Source organism: Apodemus sylvaticus, chromosome 10, assembly GCF_947179515.1.
Source record: "Apodemus sylvaticus chromosome 10, mApoSyl1.1, whole genome shotgun sequence".
Taxonomy (NCBI): Eukaryota; Metazoa; Chordata; class Mammalia; order Rodentia; family Muridae; genus Apodemus; species Apodemus sylvaticus.
The window spans coordinates 19392748-19412847 of NC_067481.1; the positions used below are offsets into that span (position 1 = coordinate 19392748).

Here is a 20100-nt window from a genome sequence, read left to right on the forward strand (position 1 = left end):
TCTGTGGGCTGTGTTCTTGTGGTATCCTCAACTTATCTGGCCTCTGCTGTCCTCCCCTCCCCCTTTTGTGGGGGTTCCCCTGGGTCTACATAGTGTTTGGCTGTGGTTCTCTGCAATTGCTCCCATCAGTTGCTGGATGGCTCTTCTCTGATAACATCTGGGCTAGGCACTGATCTGTGAGTATAGCAAAATTTCATTAGTAATTTGTGGCCGTCCAGCGGCTTATAGTTGAGCAGGGCTCACCCTATAGGAGGGCTGGAAATGAAAAGGGTGGGGAATGAGAGAAACATGGAGCCAAGACAAGGTTCTGATCAAGGCTCAAAGTTAAATATTCAGCACAGCGTGTATATATAGGGAAAAAAGACAAAATCCATCACCAGAACAGCAATGCAGGGTAGCAACAGCACAGCAGCTAATCTGACAAGTTTCCATATCTTGTCAGCTCATTATTTCCAGTACATCAAAGCTTCCAGCTGCAGCCAAAGCAGTGTCTCTTTTCAGGCTGATAAATGTCAGGTTGACTTGACAGGTTGAACCTGGCGTTCAAGGTCTGTATATCCTGCCTATTATGGCAGTTATTCAAGGTCTGCTTATCCAAGGTCTGTTCAGCCTGACTGGAAAATGTTCAAGGTCTGCTTGAACAGTAATTATTTCACAGTAATTATGTCATTGAATATTTTTCCCAAGTCATGTTTGCTTCTATCCTGGGTCTCTAGGCTGTCTTGCCTCTGGTTCCTAGCCATTAATCATCGTCAGGTGTGGGTTCCCTCTAATGGCATGGACCTCAAATTAGACCAGTCATGGGAGTTGTCCTGTCCCACAAGTTCTGCACCATTGTCTCAGAACATCTTGCATGTGGGATTGAAGCATCATTATTTGGCCTTTCTGCTTTTTAAACTTATTACAGTTGGTGGGTTGTATCAAAAGTATTCTGTGCTTTTTGACTAATTTCTTATTAGTGAGTATATACCATGCATATCCTTTTGGGTCTTGGATGCCTCACTCAGGAGGATATTTTCTAGTTCCATCAATTTGCCTGCAAAATTCATGATGTGCTAATTTTTAATAGCTAAAAGGTATTCCATTGTGTAAATTAACCACATTTTCTGTATCCATTCTTTGATTGCGGGACAAGACCACATGGTATCAGTACAGAGATAGACAGGCAGATCAATGAAATAGAATGGAAGACCCAGAAATAAACCCACACACCCATGGACACTTGATCTTTGACAAAGAATCCAAAAACATACAGTGGAAAAGAAAAAGTATCTTTAATAAATGGTGCTGGTCTAATTGGAGGTCTGTAAGTAGAAGAATGAAAATAGATCCATATTTATCACCTTGCACAAAGCTCAATTCCAAATGGATCAAGGACCTCAACATAAAACCAGAGAGATACACTGAATCTAATAGAAGAGAAAGTGGGAAAGAGCCTGGAACTCATTGGCACAAGGGGAAATTTCCTGAACAGAACACCAATGGCTCAGGCGCTAAGATCAACAATTGATAAATGGGACCTCATGAAACCAAAAAGCTTCTGTAAGGCAAAAGACACCATCAACAGGACAAATCAGCAACCTACTGATTGGGAATAAAATCTTCACTAACCCTATATCTGATAGAGGGTTAATATCTAAAATATATAAAGAACTCAATAAGTTAACTTCCTAAAACCCAATAATATAATTAAAAAAAATGGAATACAAAGCTAAATAGAGAATTCTCAACAGAAAAAAAAATTCAAATGGTCAAGAAGTGCCTAAAGAAATGTTCAACATCCTTAGTTATCAGGGAAATGCAAATCAAAATCACCCTGGATTCCACCTTACACCAATCAAAATGGCTAAGATCAAAAACTCAAGTGACAGCAGATGCTAGTGAGGATGTGAAGAAAGAGGAACACTCCTCCATTGCTGGTGGGATTGCAAAACAACCACGTTGGAAATCAATTTTGTGGTTCCACAGAAAATTGGAAATAGTTCTACTTGAAGACCCAGTTATACCATTCTTGGGAATATACCCAAAAGATGCTTCACCGTGCCACAGGTCGTGTGTTTCACTATATAGCAGCCTTATTTGTAACAGCTAGAGTCAGGCATGAACTTCTTTAGGTTAGGAATGTTTTTATGATTTTGTTGAAAATATTTTCTGGGTCCTTAAGTTGGATTTCTTCTTTCCCCTCCTCTTCCTCCTTCCTTCTCCTTCCTCATCCTTCCTCCTCTTCCTCCTCTTCCTCCTCCTCCTTTGCCTGATTTTCTTAGGTTTGATCTATTCATAGTTTCCCAGATTTCCTGGATGTTTATTGTCAGAAACGTTTTAGATTTGACATTTTCTTTGACCAATGAATCTACTTCTGCTATAATTTCTTCAATGCCTGAGTCTCTCTTCCATCTCTTGTATTCTGTTGGAGATGCTTGCGTCTATAATTCCTCTTCACTTACCTACATTTTCCATTTCCAGAATTTGCTCAGTTTGTTTTTTCTTTATTGCTTCCATTTCCATTTTCAGGTCTTGAATAGTTTTGTTTGCTTCATTCAACTCTCTTTCTTGGTTTTCTTTAAGGTTATTACTCATTTCCTTCTAATTTTGTTTCTTTTCCTTGATTTCTTTAAGGGATTTATTCGTTTCCTCTTTAAGGACCTCTCTCTCCTTCATAAAGTTTGGCTGAAGGTCATTTTCTTGTGCTTCAGCTGTGTTGGTATATTCAGGGCTTGCTAATAGTAGGACAACTGGGTTCTGGTGGTAACATATTACCTTTGCTGTGGTTGTGTTCTTACACTAGTGTCAAGGTATCTGGGTTGAGGGTGATTATAGATCTAGGTGCTGAATTCTGTTTGTCTTTGTTGGATGGGTGTTTTCTTCCTTGGTTTCTGTTTCCTCTCTGGTCTTCTGATGGGGGTAGCTGTGGTTGAATAGAAGATCTCCACCCAAGTTGGTGGCTGGACTTCTGATGCCCAGGTGGCCTTTGTTGGAGCAGAGGCCTTTCACCAGAGTTGTGGGCTGGGGTTCTGGCAGCCTGCATAGCCTCAGAGGATCTGGCAGTAAGCATGGATCTGGTGGGACACAAGATTCTTGCGTCTTTTCCAAAGGCAAGTTGCCAAGGGAGAGAATAGGAGTTTTGTGACACCTAAAATGTGATTCCTGGAGTGTTTTTAAGTGAAGTTCTATCTTCCCTGCATTACAAAATTTGTACAAAGGTCCTAACTGAGGTGGGTTTGTCCAGAACTGAATGGAACCTAACCTCAAAGACTTCTCATTGCACAGAATGTGTCAAAGTCCTGATTGGGGCTCTAGCAACTTCAATATTAATAAAGTCTGCATGATTATTAATCCAATAATTTCTTTCCAAAATTAGTTAAGGCCAGGCCCTTCAAGATTCATAGTCACCTCTGGTTCTAGGTACCTACTTGCATACAACCTCCATGCTACTGTCAAACACTGATGCTGCATTTTAGCAGATGCTTTTGAATCTAAAATTTAGGTTAAAGACACACCAAAAGCTCATTAGTTACATACCATTGTATGGTTGATAGCAGGAATCTTATTTGTAATATTTTATATAAAAATATTACAAAAAAACTAATGGTAGTTTATAATCTACATGGTAAGAGTTTCCCCCCTCCCCCAAATTAAAGTGCTTCCTCATTTACCTACAGAGATCCAGACTGGTGGTTTTAAAAAAAAATTTTAGTCAATTAATTGCTTCTAACAATAAAAATTTATGATTTTACAAACTGAAGAACTCCACAAAGCATATCAGCCTCACATTATTCACATGCTGGCTTCTATAATGCATGCATGCATTATGCTAAAAACAAATACATGCTCAAAGAAAGTGAAAAACCTAAGCTTTACTCTTAGCTTTACTCTTACTAAAGCTTCTAGTTCCCGTTGAACTTACACCTACAGAGTATTATCAGCACTGAGTATAGCCACACGGAGACTAATGGAGCTGGCAGCCTGTTTTGGAAACACCCAGTGTTTCTCCTGCTCCAGTGGAATTGGTTTCCTGTGGGAAAGTTATCCATCTTCAAAAGTTTGCTCCCTTCAGGAAATGCTCCTCCCTTGGGTTTGGACAGGAGACTGGCAGCTGCCTCTCACATTCAGAGAGGCACAAACATTGGGGATGAAAAGAGCAACTTGAGTCTGTCTTTTGGGATGATTTAGTTGGATGTTTAATTTGTAGTCACCCAGCAGTTGTGAGATGGTCACATCCAACACTTTATTTATTTATTATTTTTTATTGAAAAAAGAAGTTAAAAACATTTTATGATAAAATTGAAGATTTATGTGGAAAATATTTCTGATAAAATAGAAGAGATATATAGAAAAACACATTAACATTGACAATTTTCATGGAAAATTAGAGTAAAGTGGTAGACATAAAAAGCATTGCTACATTAATTGAAAAATAACTGATAAGAACAGATACTACACTTGATCTTAGCCAAAAGGCCAAGAAGCGATTAATTGAAAAATAAAATAGAAACATTTTATGATAGAATTGAAGATTTACATGGAAAATATTTCTGACAAAATTGTAGAAAAATATAGAAAATTGTAAAATTGAAGATTATCATGGAAAATTTTATATATATAATAATGGTAGGCATAAAAGTATTCCTAAGTTGATTGAAAGTGGAATTATAAACATTTTTCTGATAAACTTGAAGATTTACATGGAAAATATTTCTGATAAAATTGAAGAAATATATAGAAAAACATGTTAAAATTGAAGATTATCATGGAAGTTATACAGATAAAATGATAGGCAGAAAAATAATTCTAAGTTGATTGAAAGTGGAATTATTAACATTTTCAGGTAAAATTGAAGATTTACATGGAAAATATTTCTGATAAAATTCAAAAAATATATAGGCAAACACATTAAAATTGACTATTTACACTGAAAACATTTCTCTCTCTCTCTCTCTCTCTCTCTCTCTCTCTCTCTCTCTCTCTCTCTCTCTCTCTCTCTCTCTCTCTCTGACAGGGTTTCTCTGTATAGCCCTGGCTGTCCTGGCACTCACTCTGTAGACCAGGCTGGCCTCGAACTCAGAAATCCACCTGCCTCTGCCTCCCAAGTGCTGGGATTAAAGGCATGTGCTACCACCGCCCTGCCATTGAAAACATTTCGGATAAAATAGAAGAAATGTATAGAAAAACATTAAAATTAAAGATTATCATGGAAAATAGTGCAAATAAAATGGTAGACATAAAAAAAATTACTAAGTTAATTGAAAGAGGAATTACAAACATTTTCTGATAAAATTGAAGATTTACACGAAAGATATTTCTGTTAGTCTATATGTCTTTTTACTGGGGACTTGAGTCCATTGATGTTAAGAGATATTAAGGAATAGTGATTGTTGCTTCCTGTTATTTTTGATGTTATTTTTATGTTTCTGTGGATATCTTCTTTTGGGTTTGTTGAAAGATTGCTTTCTTGCTTTTTCCAGGGTGTAGTTTCCCTCCTTGTGTTGGTATTTTCCATCTATTATCCTTTGTAGGGCTGGATTTGTGGACAGATATTGTGTAAATTTGGTTTTATGATAGAATATCTTGGTTTCTCCATCTATGGTGATTGAGAGTTTTGCTGGGTATAGTAGCCTGGGCTGGCATTTGTGTTCTCTTAGGGTCTGTATGAGGTCTGCCCAGGATCTAGTTTTCATCGTCTCTGGTGAGAAGTCTGGTGTAATTCTGATAGGTCTGCCTTTATAAGTTACTTGCCCTTTCCCCCTTACTGCTTGTAATATTCTTTCTTTGCTTAGTGAATTTGGTGTTTTGATTATTATGTGCCGGGAGGAGTTTCTGTTCTGGTCCAGTCTGTTAGGAGTTCTGAAGGCTTCTTGTATGTTCATGGGCATCTCTTTCTCAGAGGATTCAGCAGCTGTCTAGGGGCCATGGCCGTGGTGGAGGCCATGACATGGAGGCCGAGGGGCTCGTGGATGTAAAGCTGAAGAAGACAAGGAGTGGATCCCCATCACCACCAAGCTGGGCTGCCTGGTTAAGGACATGAAGATCAAGTCCTTGGAGATTTACCTGTTCTTCCTGCCCATTAAGGAGTCTGACATTATTGACTTTTTTCTGGGTGCATCCCTAAAGGATGAGGTTCCAAAAATCATGCTATTGCTGAAGCGGACTTGGGCTGGCCAGAGGAGCAGAGCAGGTTCAAGGCTTTCATTGCTATTGGGGACTACAGGGGTCACATTGGCCTTGGTGTTAGGTGCTCCAAGGAAGTTGCCACTGCCATCTGAGGGGCCAAGCTTTCCATCATTCTTGTGTGGGATGGGCTACTGGGGGAACAAGATTGGAAAGGCCCGCACTGTTCCATGCAAGGTGACAGGCCACTGCGGCTCTTTGCTGGTGCATCTCATCCCTGCCCCCAGAGGCACTGGCAATGTCTCTGCTCCTGTGCCCAAGAAGCTACTAATGATGGCCAGTATAGATGACTGCTACACTTCAGCCAGATGCCATCTCCAAGACCTAGAGCTACTTGATCCCTGAACTCTGGAAAGAGACTGTTCCCCAAGTCTCCTGATCAGGAGTTTACTGATTGTCCTGTGAAAACTCACACCAGAGTCTCTGCTCAGAGGACCCAGGCTCCAGCTGTGGCTACCTCATAAGGATTTTTATACAAAAAAATGAAGTGTGTTTTTAAAAACATAATATGTTGAAAGTTCATAGAATAGTATTTGGCACATAATAAATGCTCAAACATCATTATACCTCATTTCTTTTCTTTTTTAAATTAATTTACTTATTGTATATGAATGATCTGTCTTCAGACACACACCAGAAGAGGAAATCAGATCCCATTACAGATGGTTGTGAGCCACCATGTGTTAGCTGGTAATTTAACTCAGGATCTCTAGAAAAGCAGCCAGTATTCCTAACTGCTCTGCCATCTCTCCAGCCCTGCAGTACTACTATTCTTATGCCCAATTTGTGAATGAAAAATGTTGAAACTGAGAGATCTTGACTCACTTGTCCAGGTTCATACTGCTAACATGTATAGAACTTCTTAGCAGCTTGGCATGTAATTCTCTGGGTAGCATTCCTTTCCTTATAATAGGAGCTAAAGTCATCAATCCGTTTCCCTCAGGAAACACTAGAGCTCTGGACACACCACCTTCACCATTCTCAGAGCTCCTGCCCCTGGACCATTGGACATGTGAGCTCACTACTGCCGAGTAGATCTTCTGGGCATGCCTCTCTTAGATGCCTCTCCCTTTCTCATTCTCATTTAGGAAAATGCTATTAAGGACTTTGTAAATCTGAGGTTGTCTAACCCAGTCACATCAGTAGAAAGGTACAGATCTAGAATTTGAGTCTTGCTGGTTCTAGCAGTCTTCTCTCTATTTTCATCGCCAGGCAATCCTCCTTAAGGTGATTCTCAGTATTGTGATTAAGATATCTTGACTTTTCTATTTCCTTGGACCCTACTGGTATAACACAGAATCCTATACTGAGGAGCTTTGAGTGGGGGAGACATTCTTGAAGGCTCATGGACCTTATAGATGAGGAAAAGAAAGGATTTTTTCTTTCCTCACATTCTTGTACATTGAAACAGGGTCTGGGTCACTGCTTATTTTTCTGACTGTTTTCCTCTGAGGAAGCTGTTTCCCTGCCTGCCTTTGGGATTCTGGTGTGAGTGCTTTTGGAGGCAGCCTTAGCTTCTCCCTTCTGCCTGTGCAGAACTGCAAGGTCAGCGGGGTGAACTTCCTTGGGTAGTCTTGGCTGTTTTTTACCTATGCTCATGCATCCACATGAGTATGGGCTTCCAAATAATCAGATATATGCTCCTCTAGTTTTTCAGGGATAGATGGAGGCATCTTAGATTTCCTACAGATGTCTTATTCTTCAGCTTTTCTGTTAAGCTTGTTGCTTAGGCTATTTTTCATCCTAACTATAATCCAATTTCTTATGCAGTTGTCATAGTTAAAACATTTGCCTGGAATTGTTTTCTAAAATCAACTCTTAGGAAGGTTAGCATGCAGTTATATCAAATAAAGACAGGCCATTCTAGTGACATCTCCCAGGGACCCACCAATGAGTCTTTGAAGGATCTCAGCTCAATTTTGTTCACCCTAGTAGTGGGGTTGTGGGCTGTTATGTTTTTATTATAATTATCTATTTAGTCTTGTATATTTTATATTATTTTGAGAATTTCATACTTTCACATAACTCTTTCAGCAGTCAACTGATTTATTGAAAGCAGAAGCACATGTATGTATGCTTGTACACACACACACACACACACACACACACACTCATACACAGTAAAGCACACAAGAGGCATACTCCCCAGGTGGGAAGGGGGCTCAGAACCATGTTTGGCATGGTTCTGACAGTGAATGTTTTTCATGTAACATGTTTTATCCAAACCCATCTCCACATTCTTTCCCCTTTAGTCCATCCCCTACACCTCCCACTACTTTCCCTTCTAACAACTTTGAGTGTTCTTTAAAAACAAAAACTCACTGAGTCTTCTTGGTGCTGCCTGTATGTGCATGGCATGAGTGTAGGACCATCTACTGGAGCATGGATAGCCTCTCAAGACCTGCATCTCTGAATGTACTATTCACCATCACCCAGAAGCCATCAGTTGTCAGAAGCCCCTCAGATAGGGATAGAACTTCATGAGTCTTTCCCTCTTCCATGCTGTGATTTTAGCTAAGTTGGTCTTGTACCAGTCTTGTGCATATAGTCCCAGATAGTATGAGTTCATTTTTACAACAGTGCAAATGTCTAGCAAATACATGTTTCTCTGAAGACATCTACTCCCTATAGCATTTTCAGTCTGTCTTTCCCCTCTTTTATGATAACCCATGAACCTTGGGAGACAGGGTTCGGTATAGTATAGATGTCCTATTTATAGTCGAGTACTCCATAGTCTCTTATTATTTGCATGTTGGCCACTTGTAGGTCTTTGTATTAGTCATCTCCTGTAAAAATAAATAAAAAAGAAGATTCTCTGATTAGAATTGAAAGGTGCACTAATTTGTTGGCATAAAAATAAGAAAGTAGGGAACAGTTCATTATTATGTCCAGAATATAGTACTTGGGTCTTGTCTTAGGGTTTCTATTCCTGCACAAAGCATCATGACCAAGAAGCAAGTTGGGGAGGAAAGGGTTTATTTAGCTTACACCGTCCACATTGCTGTTGATCACTAAAGGAAGTCAGGACTGGAACTTGAGCAGGTCAGGAAGCAGGAGTTGATGCAGAGGCTTGCTTCCTCTGGCTTGCTCAGCTTGCTTTCTTATAGAACCCAGGACTACCAGCCCAGGGATGGCACCACCCACAAGGAGCCCTCCCACCTTGATCACTAATTGAGAAAATGCTCCACAGCTGGATCTCATGGAGGCACTTCCCCAACTGAAGCTCCTTTCTTTGCGATAACTCCAGCCTGTGTCAAGTTGATACACAAACCCAGCCAGTACGGGTCTCCTTTAGAGCCGATGAACTAGCAAATTACAGGTTCTTGGCCTAGTTTGTGCCAGACATGAATTCGGTCTCATGTAGTAGGCTTTAAATCTAATCAGAAAGTGATTGGTAACTTGGATAACAATTATGCCACTATTGCACCAGTGGCATGTTGTAATTGCTGAAGTTTGCAGATTTCAAAACTTGGTAATTTCACCCCCATTAGTGTACATAGAACCTTCCATCATTTTCCAGCTATGAAAACTATCTATTAGGGGATGAAGCTTCCAGATTGAATGACAATAGCCCCCATAAGGCTCATATTTGAATACTTGATCCCCAGTTGGTGAAATTGTTTGGGAAGGACTAGAAGAAGTGGCCTTCTTGGAGTAGTTTTGTCACTGAGTGTAGGCCTTAAGGTTTTAAAAGGTTCTAGCAATTTTCAGTGCTCTTTTCCTCTCTACCTTCTATTTGTGGATCAAGATGTAAGCTCTCAGCTGTTTCTGCAACCTCACCTATGCTTTCCATCAAAGACTAACCTGCTGGAAGTGTAAGCTTAAACACTTTCTACATTTTCTTGGTCATGGTGTTTTATCACAGCTATATAAAAGTAGCTCAGGCAGGTAGCCTCTTGCTTTCTCTATGCCCTATGACTCAAATATGTTGTATCTTCAGCTATATGGTCTTATGATCAAGTACTAGAGGGTAACCAATAGCATTGTCAATAGCCTTTAGTATTTAGAAGGGGATCTAAGGGAACCCCTCTGACCAACAACTTGAAAAGAGGTAATCCATACTAGGTGTGCTTCAGCTTTTTATTTGATAGTGAATGTTGTCTGAAGGGGGCATTCCTCTCCATTATAGAGTGACTCTGTTAAACATACACTTAGACACACACACACACACAGTTTTATTCAAATCCACCTCCACATTCTTTCCTCTTTAATTCAGCTCCTATGACTCCCACCACTTTTCCCTCCCAACATTTTAAAAGGTAGCTTTTATTCTCCAGGTGTAATTGTCACCTCAGAAGCTTACTGTTGAATAAACTCACTCTTGCTAGCTCTTTTTGAACTCTGGCTGGGCTGGTTTAACTTAGCTGTTCTGACTCAAACTCCTCTCCAAGCTTACTGATTCAAACTAGCTTTTCTCAGCTTCTGACTGAATTGCTCTACTTGGCCTCAAACTAACTATAGCATTCTGTTCTAATCTTTTGGCTCTTCATTTTCTGGCTTGTTTTGTCTTCAACCGTGTTTAGCTTGTTTTCTGGGACGTAAAACTGTCCCAGTAAAAAGTGCCTTTAAACTCCATGAATTGAACTGCCATTAACTGAACTGCAATGAACTCAACTCTGCTGTACTGCCTCTCAACTGACTTCCAACTTACTGAACTAACTCTCTCTCTCCCCCTCCCTCCCTCCCTCCCTCCCTCCCTCCATCCCTCTCTCTGTCTGTCCCTCCCTCCCTCCCTCCCTCCCTCCCTCCTTCTATTAAATAGCACCTTTCATGTGTTGTTCTCATGAGAGTTGGGCATATTCTATCCTGTCAAGTCTTCATCACTTTGTTCCTCAATTAGATCTTTGTTTGGGATTAGAGGTGTGTATTAAGGGTTTGTCTGTAACCAGCCAGATCACACAGACCTAGAAGGTCTTTGGATGTCTTTAGAGCAGTCATGTTGCTGGATTAAAATTCCTCTACAAACTTTGGGTGATTATTTTTTTGAAAAAGAAAAAACCCTTACTGAGTCTACTTGATGCTATCTGTGTTTGCATGAATGTAGAACTATCTCCTGGAACATGGATAGCTTCTCAGGGTCTACATATCTGAGGACAACTCATGATATTTATTTTAGAAAAAAATGTATATACTTTAGGAAGCTTCTATAGTGGTAAGTTTCCATGTGGCATTTAAAAGGTCTTTAGTCCAGACAAGGCTGCCCCCTTTCTCCTTATCTTTTCAATATTGTACTTGAGGTACTAGCTCGGGCAATTAGACAACATAAGGAGGTCAAAGGGATACAAATTGGAAAGGAAGAAGTCAAACTATCATTATTTGCAGACGACATGATCGTCTACCTAAGTGACCCAAAGAACTCCACTAGAGAGCTCCTACAGCTGATAAACAACTTCAGCAAAGTGGCAGGTTATAAAATCAACTCAAGCAAATCAGTGGCCTTCCTATACTCAAAGGATAAGCAGGCTGAGAAAGAAATTAGGGAAATGACCCCCTTCACAATAGCCACAAACAGTATAAAGTATCTTGGGGTGACTCTTACCAAACATGTGAAAGATCTGTATGACAAGAACTTCAAGACTCTGAAGAAGGAAATGGAAGAAGACCTCAAAAAATGGGAAAACCTCCCATGCTCATGGATCGGTAGAATCAATATAGTTAAAATGGCCATTTTGCCTAAAGCACTATACAGATTCAATGCAATACCCATCAAAATCCCAACTCAGTTCTTCACAGAGTTAGAAAGAGCAATTATCAAATTCATCTGGAACAACAAAAAACCCAGGATAGCTAAAACTATTCTCAGCAACAAAAGAAAATCTGGGGGAATCAGTATCCCTGACCTCAAGCAATACTACAGAGCAATAGTGTTAAAAAACTGCATGGTATTGGTACAGTGACAGGCAGGAGGATCAATGGAACAGGATTGAAGATCCAGAAATGAACCCACACACCTATGGCCACTTGATCCTCGACAAAGAGGCTGAAAACATCCAATGGAAAAAAGATAGCTTTTTCAACAAATGGTGCTGGTCCAACTGGAGGTCAGCATGCAGAAGAATGCGAATTGATCCATCCTTGTCTCCTTGTACTAAGCTCAAATCCAAATGGATCAAGGACCTCCACATAAAGCCAGACACTCTGAAGCTAATAGAAAAGAAACTGGGGAAGACCCTTGAGGACATCGGTACAGGGAGAAAGTTTCTGAACAGAACACCAATAGCGTATGCTCTAAGAGCAAGAATTGACAAATGGGACCTCATAAAATTACAAAGTTTCTGTAAGACAAAGGACACCATCAAGAGGACAAATCGGCAACCAACAAATTGGGAAAAGATCTTCACCAATCCTACATCAGATAGAGGGCTAATATCCAATATATATAAAGAACTCAAGAAGTTAGACTCCAGAAAACCAAACAACCCTATTAAAAATGGGGTACAGAGTTAAACAAAGAATTCTCACCTGAAGAACTTCGGATGGCGGAGAAGCATCTTAAAAAATGCTCAACTTCATTAGTCATTAGGGAAATGCAAATCAAAACAACCCTAAGATTTCATCTTACACCAGTCAGAATGGCTAAGATTAAAAATTCAGGAGACAGCAGGTGTTGGAGAGGGTGTGGAGAAAGAGGAACACTCCTCCACTGCTGATGGGGTTGCAAATTGGTACAACCACTCTGGAAAGCAGTCTGGCGGTTCCTCCGAAAACTGGGCACCTCACTTCCAGAAGATCCTGCTATACCACTCCTGGGCATATACCCAGAAGACTCCCCACCATGTAATAAGGATACATGTTCTACTATGTTCATAGCAGCCCTATTTATAATTGCCAGATGCTGGAAAGAACCCAGGTATCCCTCAACAGAAGAGTGGATGCAAAAAATGTGGTATATCTACACAATGGAGTACTATTCAGCCATTAGAAACAATGAATTCATGAAATTCTTAGGCAAATGGATGGAGCTAGAGAATATCATACTAAGTGAGGTAACCCAGACTCAAAAGGTGAATCATGGTATGCACTCACTAATAAGTGGATATTAACCTAGAAAACTGGAATACCCAAAACATAATCCACACATCAAATGAGGTACAAGAAGAAAGGAGGAGTGGCCCCTGGTTCTGGAAAGACTCAGTGAAACAGTATTCGGCAAAACCAGAACGGGGAAGTGGGAAGGGGTGGGTGGGAGGACAGGGGAAGAGAAGGGGGCTTACGGGACTTTCGGGGAGTGGGGGGGCTAGAAAAGGGAAATCATTTGAAATGTAAATAAATTATATCGAATAAAAAAATATACAAATAAAATAAAATAAAATAAAAGGTCTTTAGTGTTAGATACTCTCATACCTCCTCCTCTACCCTGCCTTCCCATCCTGAAGGTCACTTAATCCTTTCTACTGCTTTCTTCCTTCATATCACATGCATTCTATCTCTGTTCCTTTGAAGTCCCTCCATCTTCATGGCCCTTTACTATTTTCCTACCCTCTATTTAGACACACATGGACTGAACCACTGACACTGTAAGCCGGTTCCTGTCTCAGTTAGTGTTTCTGTAACTTTGTCCTTACTTCAGTACTTTCATTGATGTCACCATATTGTCATGGCTCTGAGTCTCTCAGGTCTCAATGACAATGAGCTAATTAGGTATTAGTCCTGGTACAAGAATAAAAGAAAACTATATTTCTTGTAGAGATATTTTCAGATAAGCACATGAAGTTTAAACCATTGGCTTAGTTTTAAGTCAGTGTTCATGCCTGTAATCCCAGCACATGATATTTAAATCAGGAGGATCAGAGTTCCAAGGACATTTCTGAGCTGCATAGTAAGTTCTAGTTTGAAGCTATAAAGTGATCTACTTGATGCTTGGCCTCAAAAAACAAAAACAAAATGAGAAGTTATATCTAACTATTTGATACAATTGATATACACTAAAAATTTAAAATCTTTCTATATTAAGTCCTCTGAAAATTAATGTTAAATCACAGCTGTCTTAAATTCCATCTAATAAGTTAAACATAAGCTTTGGTGTCAGAACTGACTTTAAATTCCTACTTTATTTTTTATGATCTTAGAAACACACACATTGTATAGCCTCTGTGTGCCTAGTTTTCTCATGGGTAAATGGACCAATAATAACTTAACCACTTAAGTTATTGTTACAATTAAATGTAAAACAGCACAATAGATTTTAATGCAACGTTTTTATTATTTCTTTGAAAATTTCATACAATGTAATTTGATATTTACCTTCTTTTTCCTCCAACTCCTCCCAGACCCACCCCTAACTTCATGTCTTCTTTTTTAGTCATTTGAATGAATACATGGTCCCCAGTTGGTGGTTCCATTTTGGAAGGTTTAGGAGGTGTAGGCCTTGTTAGAAACTTTGTCTCTGGTGATAAGCTTTAAGGGTTTAAAGACTTGTACATTTCTAGTTTGCTCTCTCTGCTTTGTATGGTTAAAGACGTGAGCCCTGAGCTTCCTACTCATACCTGTGCTCTGCTACCATAAGTCTTAACTCTCTAAGTCCAAATAAACTCTCTTTTTCCTGTGTTGCCTTAGGTATAATGTTTGTCACAGCAAGAGAAGTACACACATTAGGTCCATGCATCCTGTGTGTGGAAGCATCACTGGAGCATGATCATCTCATTCTGAAAAACTGACTTACCCCACTCCAAAAACACTCAGCTGTTCATAACTCTTCAGCTAGGACTGTGTCTTAGGGTTTTATTGCTGTGAAGAGACGCCATGACCACAGAAATTCTTATAAAGGAAAACATTTAATTAGGACTGGAGAAGGAGCTGAAAGTTCTATGTCTTGATGGTCAGGCAGCAGGAAGAGAGAGTGACACTGGGATTGTTTTGAGTTTCTAAAACCTCAAAGCCTACCCCTTGTGACATTCTTCCTCCAACAAGGCCACACCTCCTCCAACAAGGCCACACCTCCTCCAACAAGGCCACACCTCCTCCAACAAGGCCACACCTCCTAACCCTGCCACTCTCTGTGGGCTTATTCAACTACCCCGGGATGGGATCATGAACCCCTTTACACTCCAGACAATTAATGTTAGTCAAAGTAACTATTTATTTGTGCTATAGACATAAACTGAATCATGATTGGCTTTAACCTGAAGGCAGATTTTCTATTCTATTTAATTTCAATTAAATTTATTTTTGGTTGTTTCCCAGGCTGGACAAGAAAACAAGCCCTGTGTCCACAGTGTAGGAGAAAGAATTTATTGATTTCATTGATGTATAAACATTGTTGTTTATTTATCCAGCAAATACTTGTTTAATACCATAGACATTTCAGGCACAGGGATAGCAGCAGCAATAAGTCATGTTCCTTGTGGTCAGAAGTTTTAGACCAGGAGACTGACAGATGAGCACAGATACCCTCACACAGGCTTTTGTTAATCAAGAAGACAAATGAGAGTATTTGATGGAGCATGGATGTGGATCCAGTTCTCCTTCTGACATCCTCTTTTCTTTGGCTCCACAGCCAGGGAAATGGTCCCCCAACCACCCACACAGACCCTCCCACATGTTTCTTCTTTGACTGAGTGAACTGAGCACAAATTCTTTTATATTTTTTTAAATGGACAAGCATCTTGAATAATGGAATGCATTAAAAATAATGTTTTCTACAGTGAAAGGATTTACTACCAGTGTACTTGTTTGTGGGATTAAAAAAATTAGGTGTATTTATTTTTTGTTTCTGAGTATTTTGCCTGTGTGTATTTATATGTACACATTGCCCTCAGAAGACAGAAGACAGTATTGAATCCCCTGGAACTGGAATTATGGATGGTCATGAACTATTCTGTCAATGCTGTGACCTGAAAGCAGCCAGCAGTGCTAACTACCTAACCATATCTCCAACCCTGTGTCTGTAGGATTTTTGACCTAAACGTTCTCTGGCATTTTTTCTTTTTCATCCACTATTTTTTCTGTTTTTCTCCCCCTGATATTGTCTGTTTTGTTTTGTTTTGTTTTGTTTTGTTTTGTTTTGTTTTTTAATGTCTGCTCATTTGTTTTGTGTCTGTGTATGAGTACATAAATGCCAGGTCATGTGGTTGCCATGACTTGTATGTAGAGATCAGAGGACAACTTGGGGAGCTCAGAGTTTTCCTTCTCTCATGCAGGTCCTAGAGACTGAACCTAACTTGTCAGGTTTAGTGGCAAGCACCTTTACCTGTTGAACAATCCTGTTAGCTCACAAAGTGATTTTTTTAAAAAAAAAGTTCCATATTAAAAAAATTAAACTTTATAAGTAGACTCGTACATATTGAAAATGCTGGTAATTTCAATTAAATTGCATTTTTTTTCAGAATTCTCAGCCGTAATCCTCTCACAGTTGTGGAAGATCCCTACTTTTTTAAATTGCCAGCATTAAAATATCTGTAAGTATTATAAGCTTGTGAATCATGACTTCTATCCTTACTGACTTTCACCAGAGAACATTGTTTTTCATTTCTTATTAGTTGTTTGATAGCACCATACACTGTTTTGATCATATTTATCCCTTCCCCAACTCTTCCCAAATCCATACTTCATCCCTTCCCACCCAACTTTGCATTCTTAGACTTTTGTGTGACTTTCCAGTGGAATATGGTCAACTTACCTGGGGCCACACTTTTTCATTCTTTTAATATTTATTTATTATTATATATAAGTACACTATAACTGTCTACATACCAGAAGAGGGTATCAGATCTCATTACAGATGGTTGTGAGCTACCATGTGATTGCTGGGATTTGAGCTCAGGACTTCTGGAAGAGCAGTCAGTGGTCTTAACCACTAAGCCATCTCTCCAGCCTGGGGGCCACACTCTTAAGGAAGGTTCTCCCTGTCTTAGTTGCTATCAGTTTCCAAAAGCCTTTAGCTATGGCCATCACCTCATGCTCCACTTCCCTCTTAGGGTTGGAATTTTGTCTGCCTTGTCTTTGTATAAATGTCTTACGTACATGCTATCACAACTGCGATGAATTCATATGTGCAGCTGCCCTGATGTGTTTGGTAAACAGTTTGCTTGTAGTCATTTCAGGGAATGATGACACCTCTGGCTATTACAATCTTTCTGCCCTTTTTCCTGCAATGACCCTTGGGCCCTAGAAGAGAGACGTGATATAAAATGTCCCATTTAGGGCTGAGTATTCTGCAGTCTCTTATTCTCCGCACCTTGACCTCTGTGAGTCTCTGTGTTAATTGCCATCTATTCCAAAAAGAATATTTCCTAGTGAGAGCTGAGGGATATATTAATGTATGAGTTTAAAGATAAGTCATTAGAATTTAACTTAATACTATGTCCTTTGGCAGGGTACAATAGTAGGTTCTCCCCTAGGGCCTATGACCTGTCTAGTCACAGATTCATGCCCAATAATGTGCTAGCTATGGAATTCTGCTTGTGGAGCAGACCTTAGATTCCATCAGGTGGTTGGTTGACATGTGTGCCAGTATTGTATCAGTGACCATATGTTTCCAGGGCAATTGTTATTTTATCTTGAAAGATTCATGGTTGAGTAAGACTGCGACTACTTTTATCCTCTGGTAGTGTGCACAGCACCTTCCAGCACTATTATAGCCAGTAAATGTGAAGCTTCCAGTTGAATACTACTTTGATTTCTTCATAGTCTGTGGCTTAAGTATGTGGTATCTTCTGCAGTAAGGTATTACCATCAAGTTTTGGAAGATATCAAGAGCATTGGTGATAATGTATAATAATGGAAATCTAAGGGACCTCAATGGCCAACAACTTCAAACAAGTGATTCATCCTCAATACTGGCCTTTTTATTTGTTAGTCTGTGGTGTCTCATAAGGAAATTGTTTCCCTATTACAGGATTACTCCACTTAAACTGTGTGTGTGTGTGTGTGTGTGTGTGTGTGTGTTTGCATGTGCACGAGTACTTTAGGAAGCTCTATAGTCGCAGGTTTCCATACAACATTTTCCAAAGATTTTTAGTGTTAGTTATTCCACCCTATATTCTGTCTTCTGCCCTGCACATCAAAGAATATTTTGTTTTAAGGATAAAAAAGTTGCCAGGTGGTGGAGGCACATTCCCTTAATACCAGTACTTGGGAGGCAGAGGCAGGTGCATCTTTGTGAGTTCCAGGGCAGCCAAAACTACACAGAAAAATCCTGTCACAAACAAACAAGTCACAGTTTTAGTTTTCACTATATGATTTTAAAATGCTAGTGAGGGGCTGGAGAGATAGCTCATTAGTTAAGAGTGTGTGCTACTCTTGCAGAGAACCTGGGTTTCTCAGCACCCAAGTTGGCTGCTCATAACTGCCTTTGTCTCTAGCTTTAAAAGAATCTAATGCTTATTTTTAAAAAGAAAAGAAAATGTAAAGTATGTAGTTATGGAGTAAAGGTGACATGAGAATGAGAAGTAAGGAGGATTGTGTCCAGTGAGCCAGCTGAGTGGATGGCATGAGGAGTAACCTTAGGTAGAGTGAGCACTGTGCACGTTCTGCTAGGACTGGCTTCCTTACCCCTGAGCCAGGTAGTTTTATATGAAAGCTGAAAGTTAAGTAAGTATGTGGTAAAATGGTTCCTCATGACATCTGGCTTTCTCCTCCAGGGACCTGGGGACCACACAGGTACAGCTGACTACAGTTGAGAGCATCCTCATGAAGACTCTGGAGCTGAAACATCTGTAAGGTTTATCTTCTTAGAATAATTTCACCCACTTCTTTAAAAGTTTGCTTTATGCTAGTCTTTTGTTATGTTTGAAGTCAAGATTATTGATTTATAATTTTCATGCAATTCAGTTTGAGTTTGCACAGTCATATAACCACTACTGCACAGCTTAGGCAACTTTGCAGACCCTTTCACCCTCAGAAGGCTTGCCTTGGGCAGGGAAATGGCTCAGTGCATAGCATCACGAAAGCCCAGGGACCTCCACATACGTGCTCAAACACATACATGCACATACACAATGATAATAAAAGTTCAAAGGCCTCTCGTGAGCCTTTGCTCTCAGTCCCTCCTCTTGCCTGTTAACCCATTGCTGGTCTTATTTCTGAGACTATAGTTTCCCATTTCCAGACCATCTCATAAATGACATCCCATAGGTTGTGGCCTTTCGGGTCTGTCTTCTCACTCACCATGATCTTTAGCATCTCACCAGCAGTGTATGGCAATGGCTCCATTTACCTGATCCGTATATTTCAGTTTTTAAAAGCATTCAACTGGATTGGGGGTGTAATTCAGTTGGTACCATGTTTACCTAGCATGTATGATGCTTTGATATGAACTAGACACAGTGGGGAATGCCTGTCCTCCCCAGCTCTCACAGAGTGGAAACAAGAGGATAAAATAGTGACATATGTTTGGCTACATAGATAGTTCTTGGATAGCTTAGGATAAATATGAAATTCTGTCTCAACATTAAGAAAAAGCTGCCTTTCTACTAGCTGGTACCTAGTAGGGTCTATGTCCTCATAATCTACAGTGCATTCACTTAATAACTGCTATTGTGTAGTGTCTAATTATACTCCAGTGTGTTTTAGTGGTATGCATTTAAGCCTATGTCCATATCTGAATCCCATGTTTTTGTTCTTATTGAGCTTTGGTTTTAGTTTGTCTTTGAGACACAGGGTCTTTTTTATATAGCTCAGGTTGCCCTTGAACTTGTGCTATCCTTCTGCCTTTGCCTCCTGAATTCTGTCTTTACAAACTTTGGCCACTATACCAAGTTTCTTAGCAAGGATCTCTTTTTCTCTGTTTATTTTGTGTGCATGTATTTGTGCTCATGATTGTGTGTGTATTTCATGGCACACCTGTGAAGGTCTAAGGATAACTTCCAAAAGTCTCCTTCCACTATATGGGTTCTGAGTATGGCACATGCCCATACACACTAAGCAACCTTGCTGCGTTTTTTTAAAAGTTTGTTTTCTGTACTCTGCATACAAGTCTTTTGTCTCAGATATGTG

The 20100-nt window shown here is 39.8% G+C and overlaps 1 protein-coding gene and 1 pseudogene across 1 annotated transcript in view; one reads left to right on the forward strand and one right to left on the reverse strand.

The window, feature by feature from the left end:
- LOC127693623 (leucine-rich repeat-containing protein 37A-like) overlaps positions 1-20100 on the forward strand; it is a 74442-nt gene that overhangs the window by 13103 nt on the left and 41239 nt on the right. Inside the window, exons 8-9 of the mRNA XM_052194615.1 lie at positions 16491-16562; positions 18747-18821. Coding sequence (XP_052050575.1) covers positions 16491-16562; positions 18747-18821 — 147 coding nt within the window. The remainder of the gene's footprint in view (positions 1-16490; positions 16563-18746; positions 18822-20100) is intronic.
- Positions 4375-4470, reverse strand: LOC127695745 (uncharacterized; annotated as a pseudogene).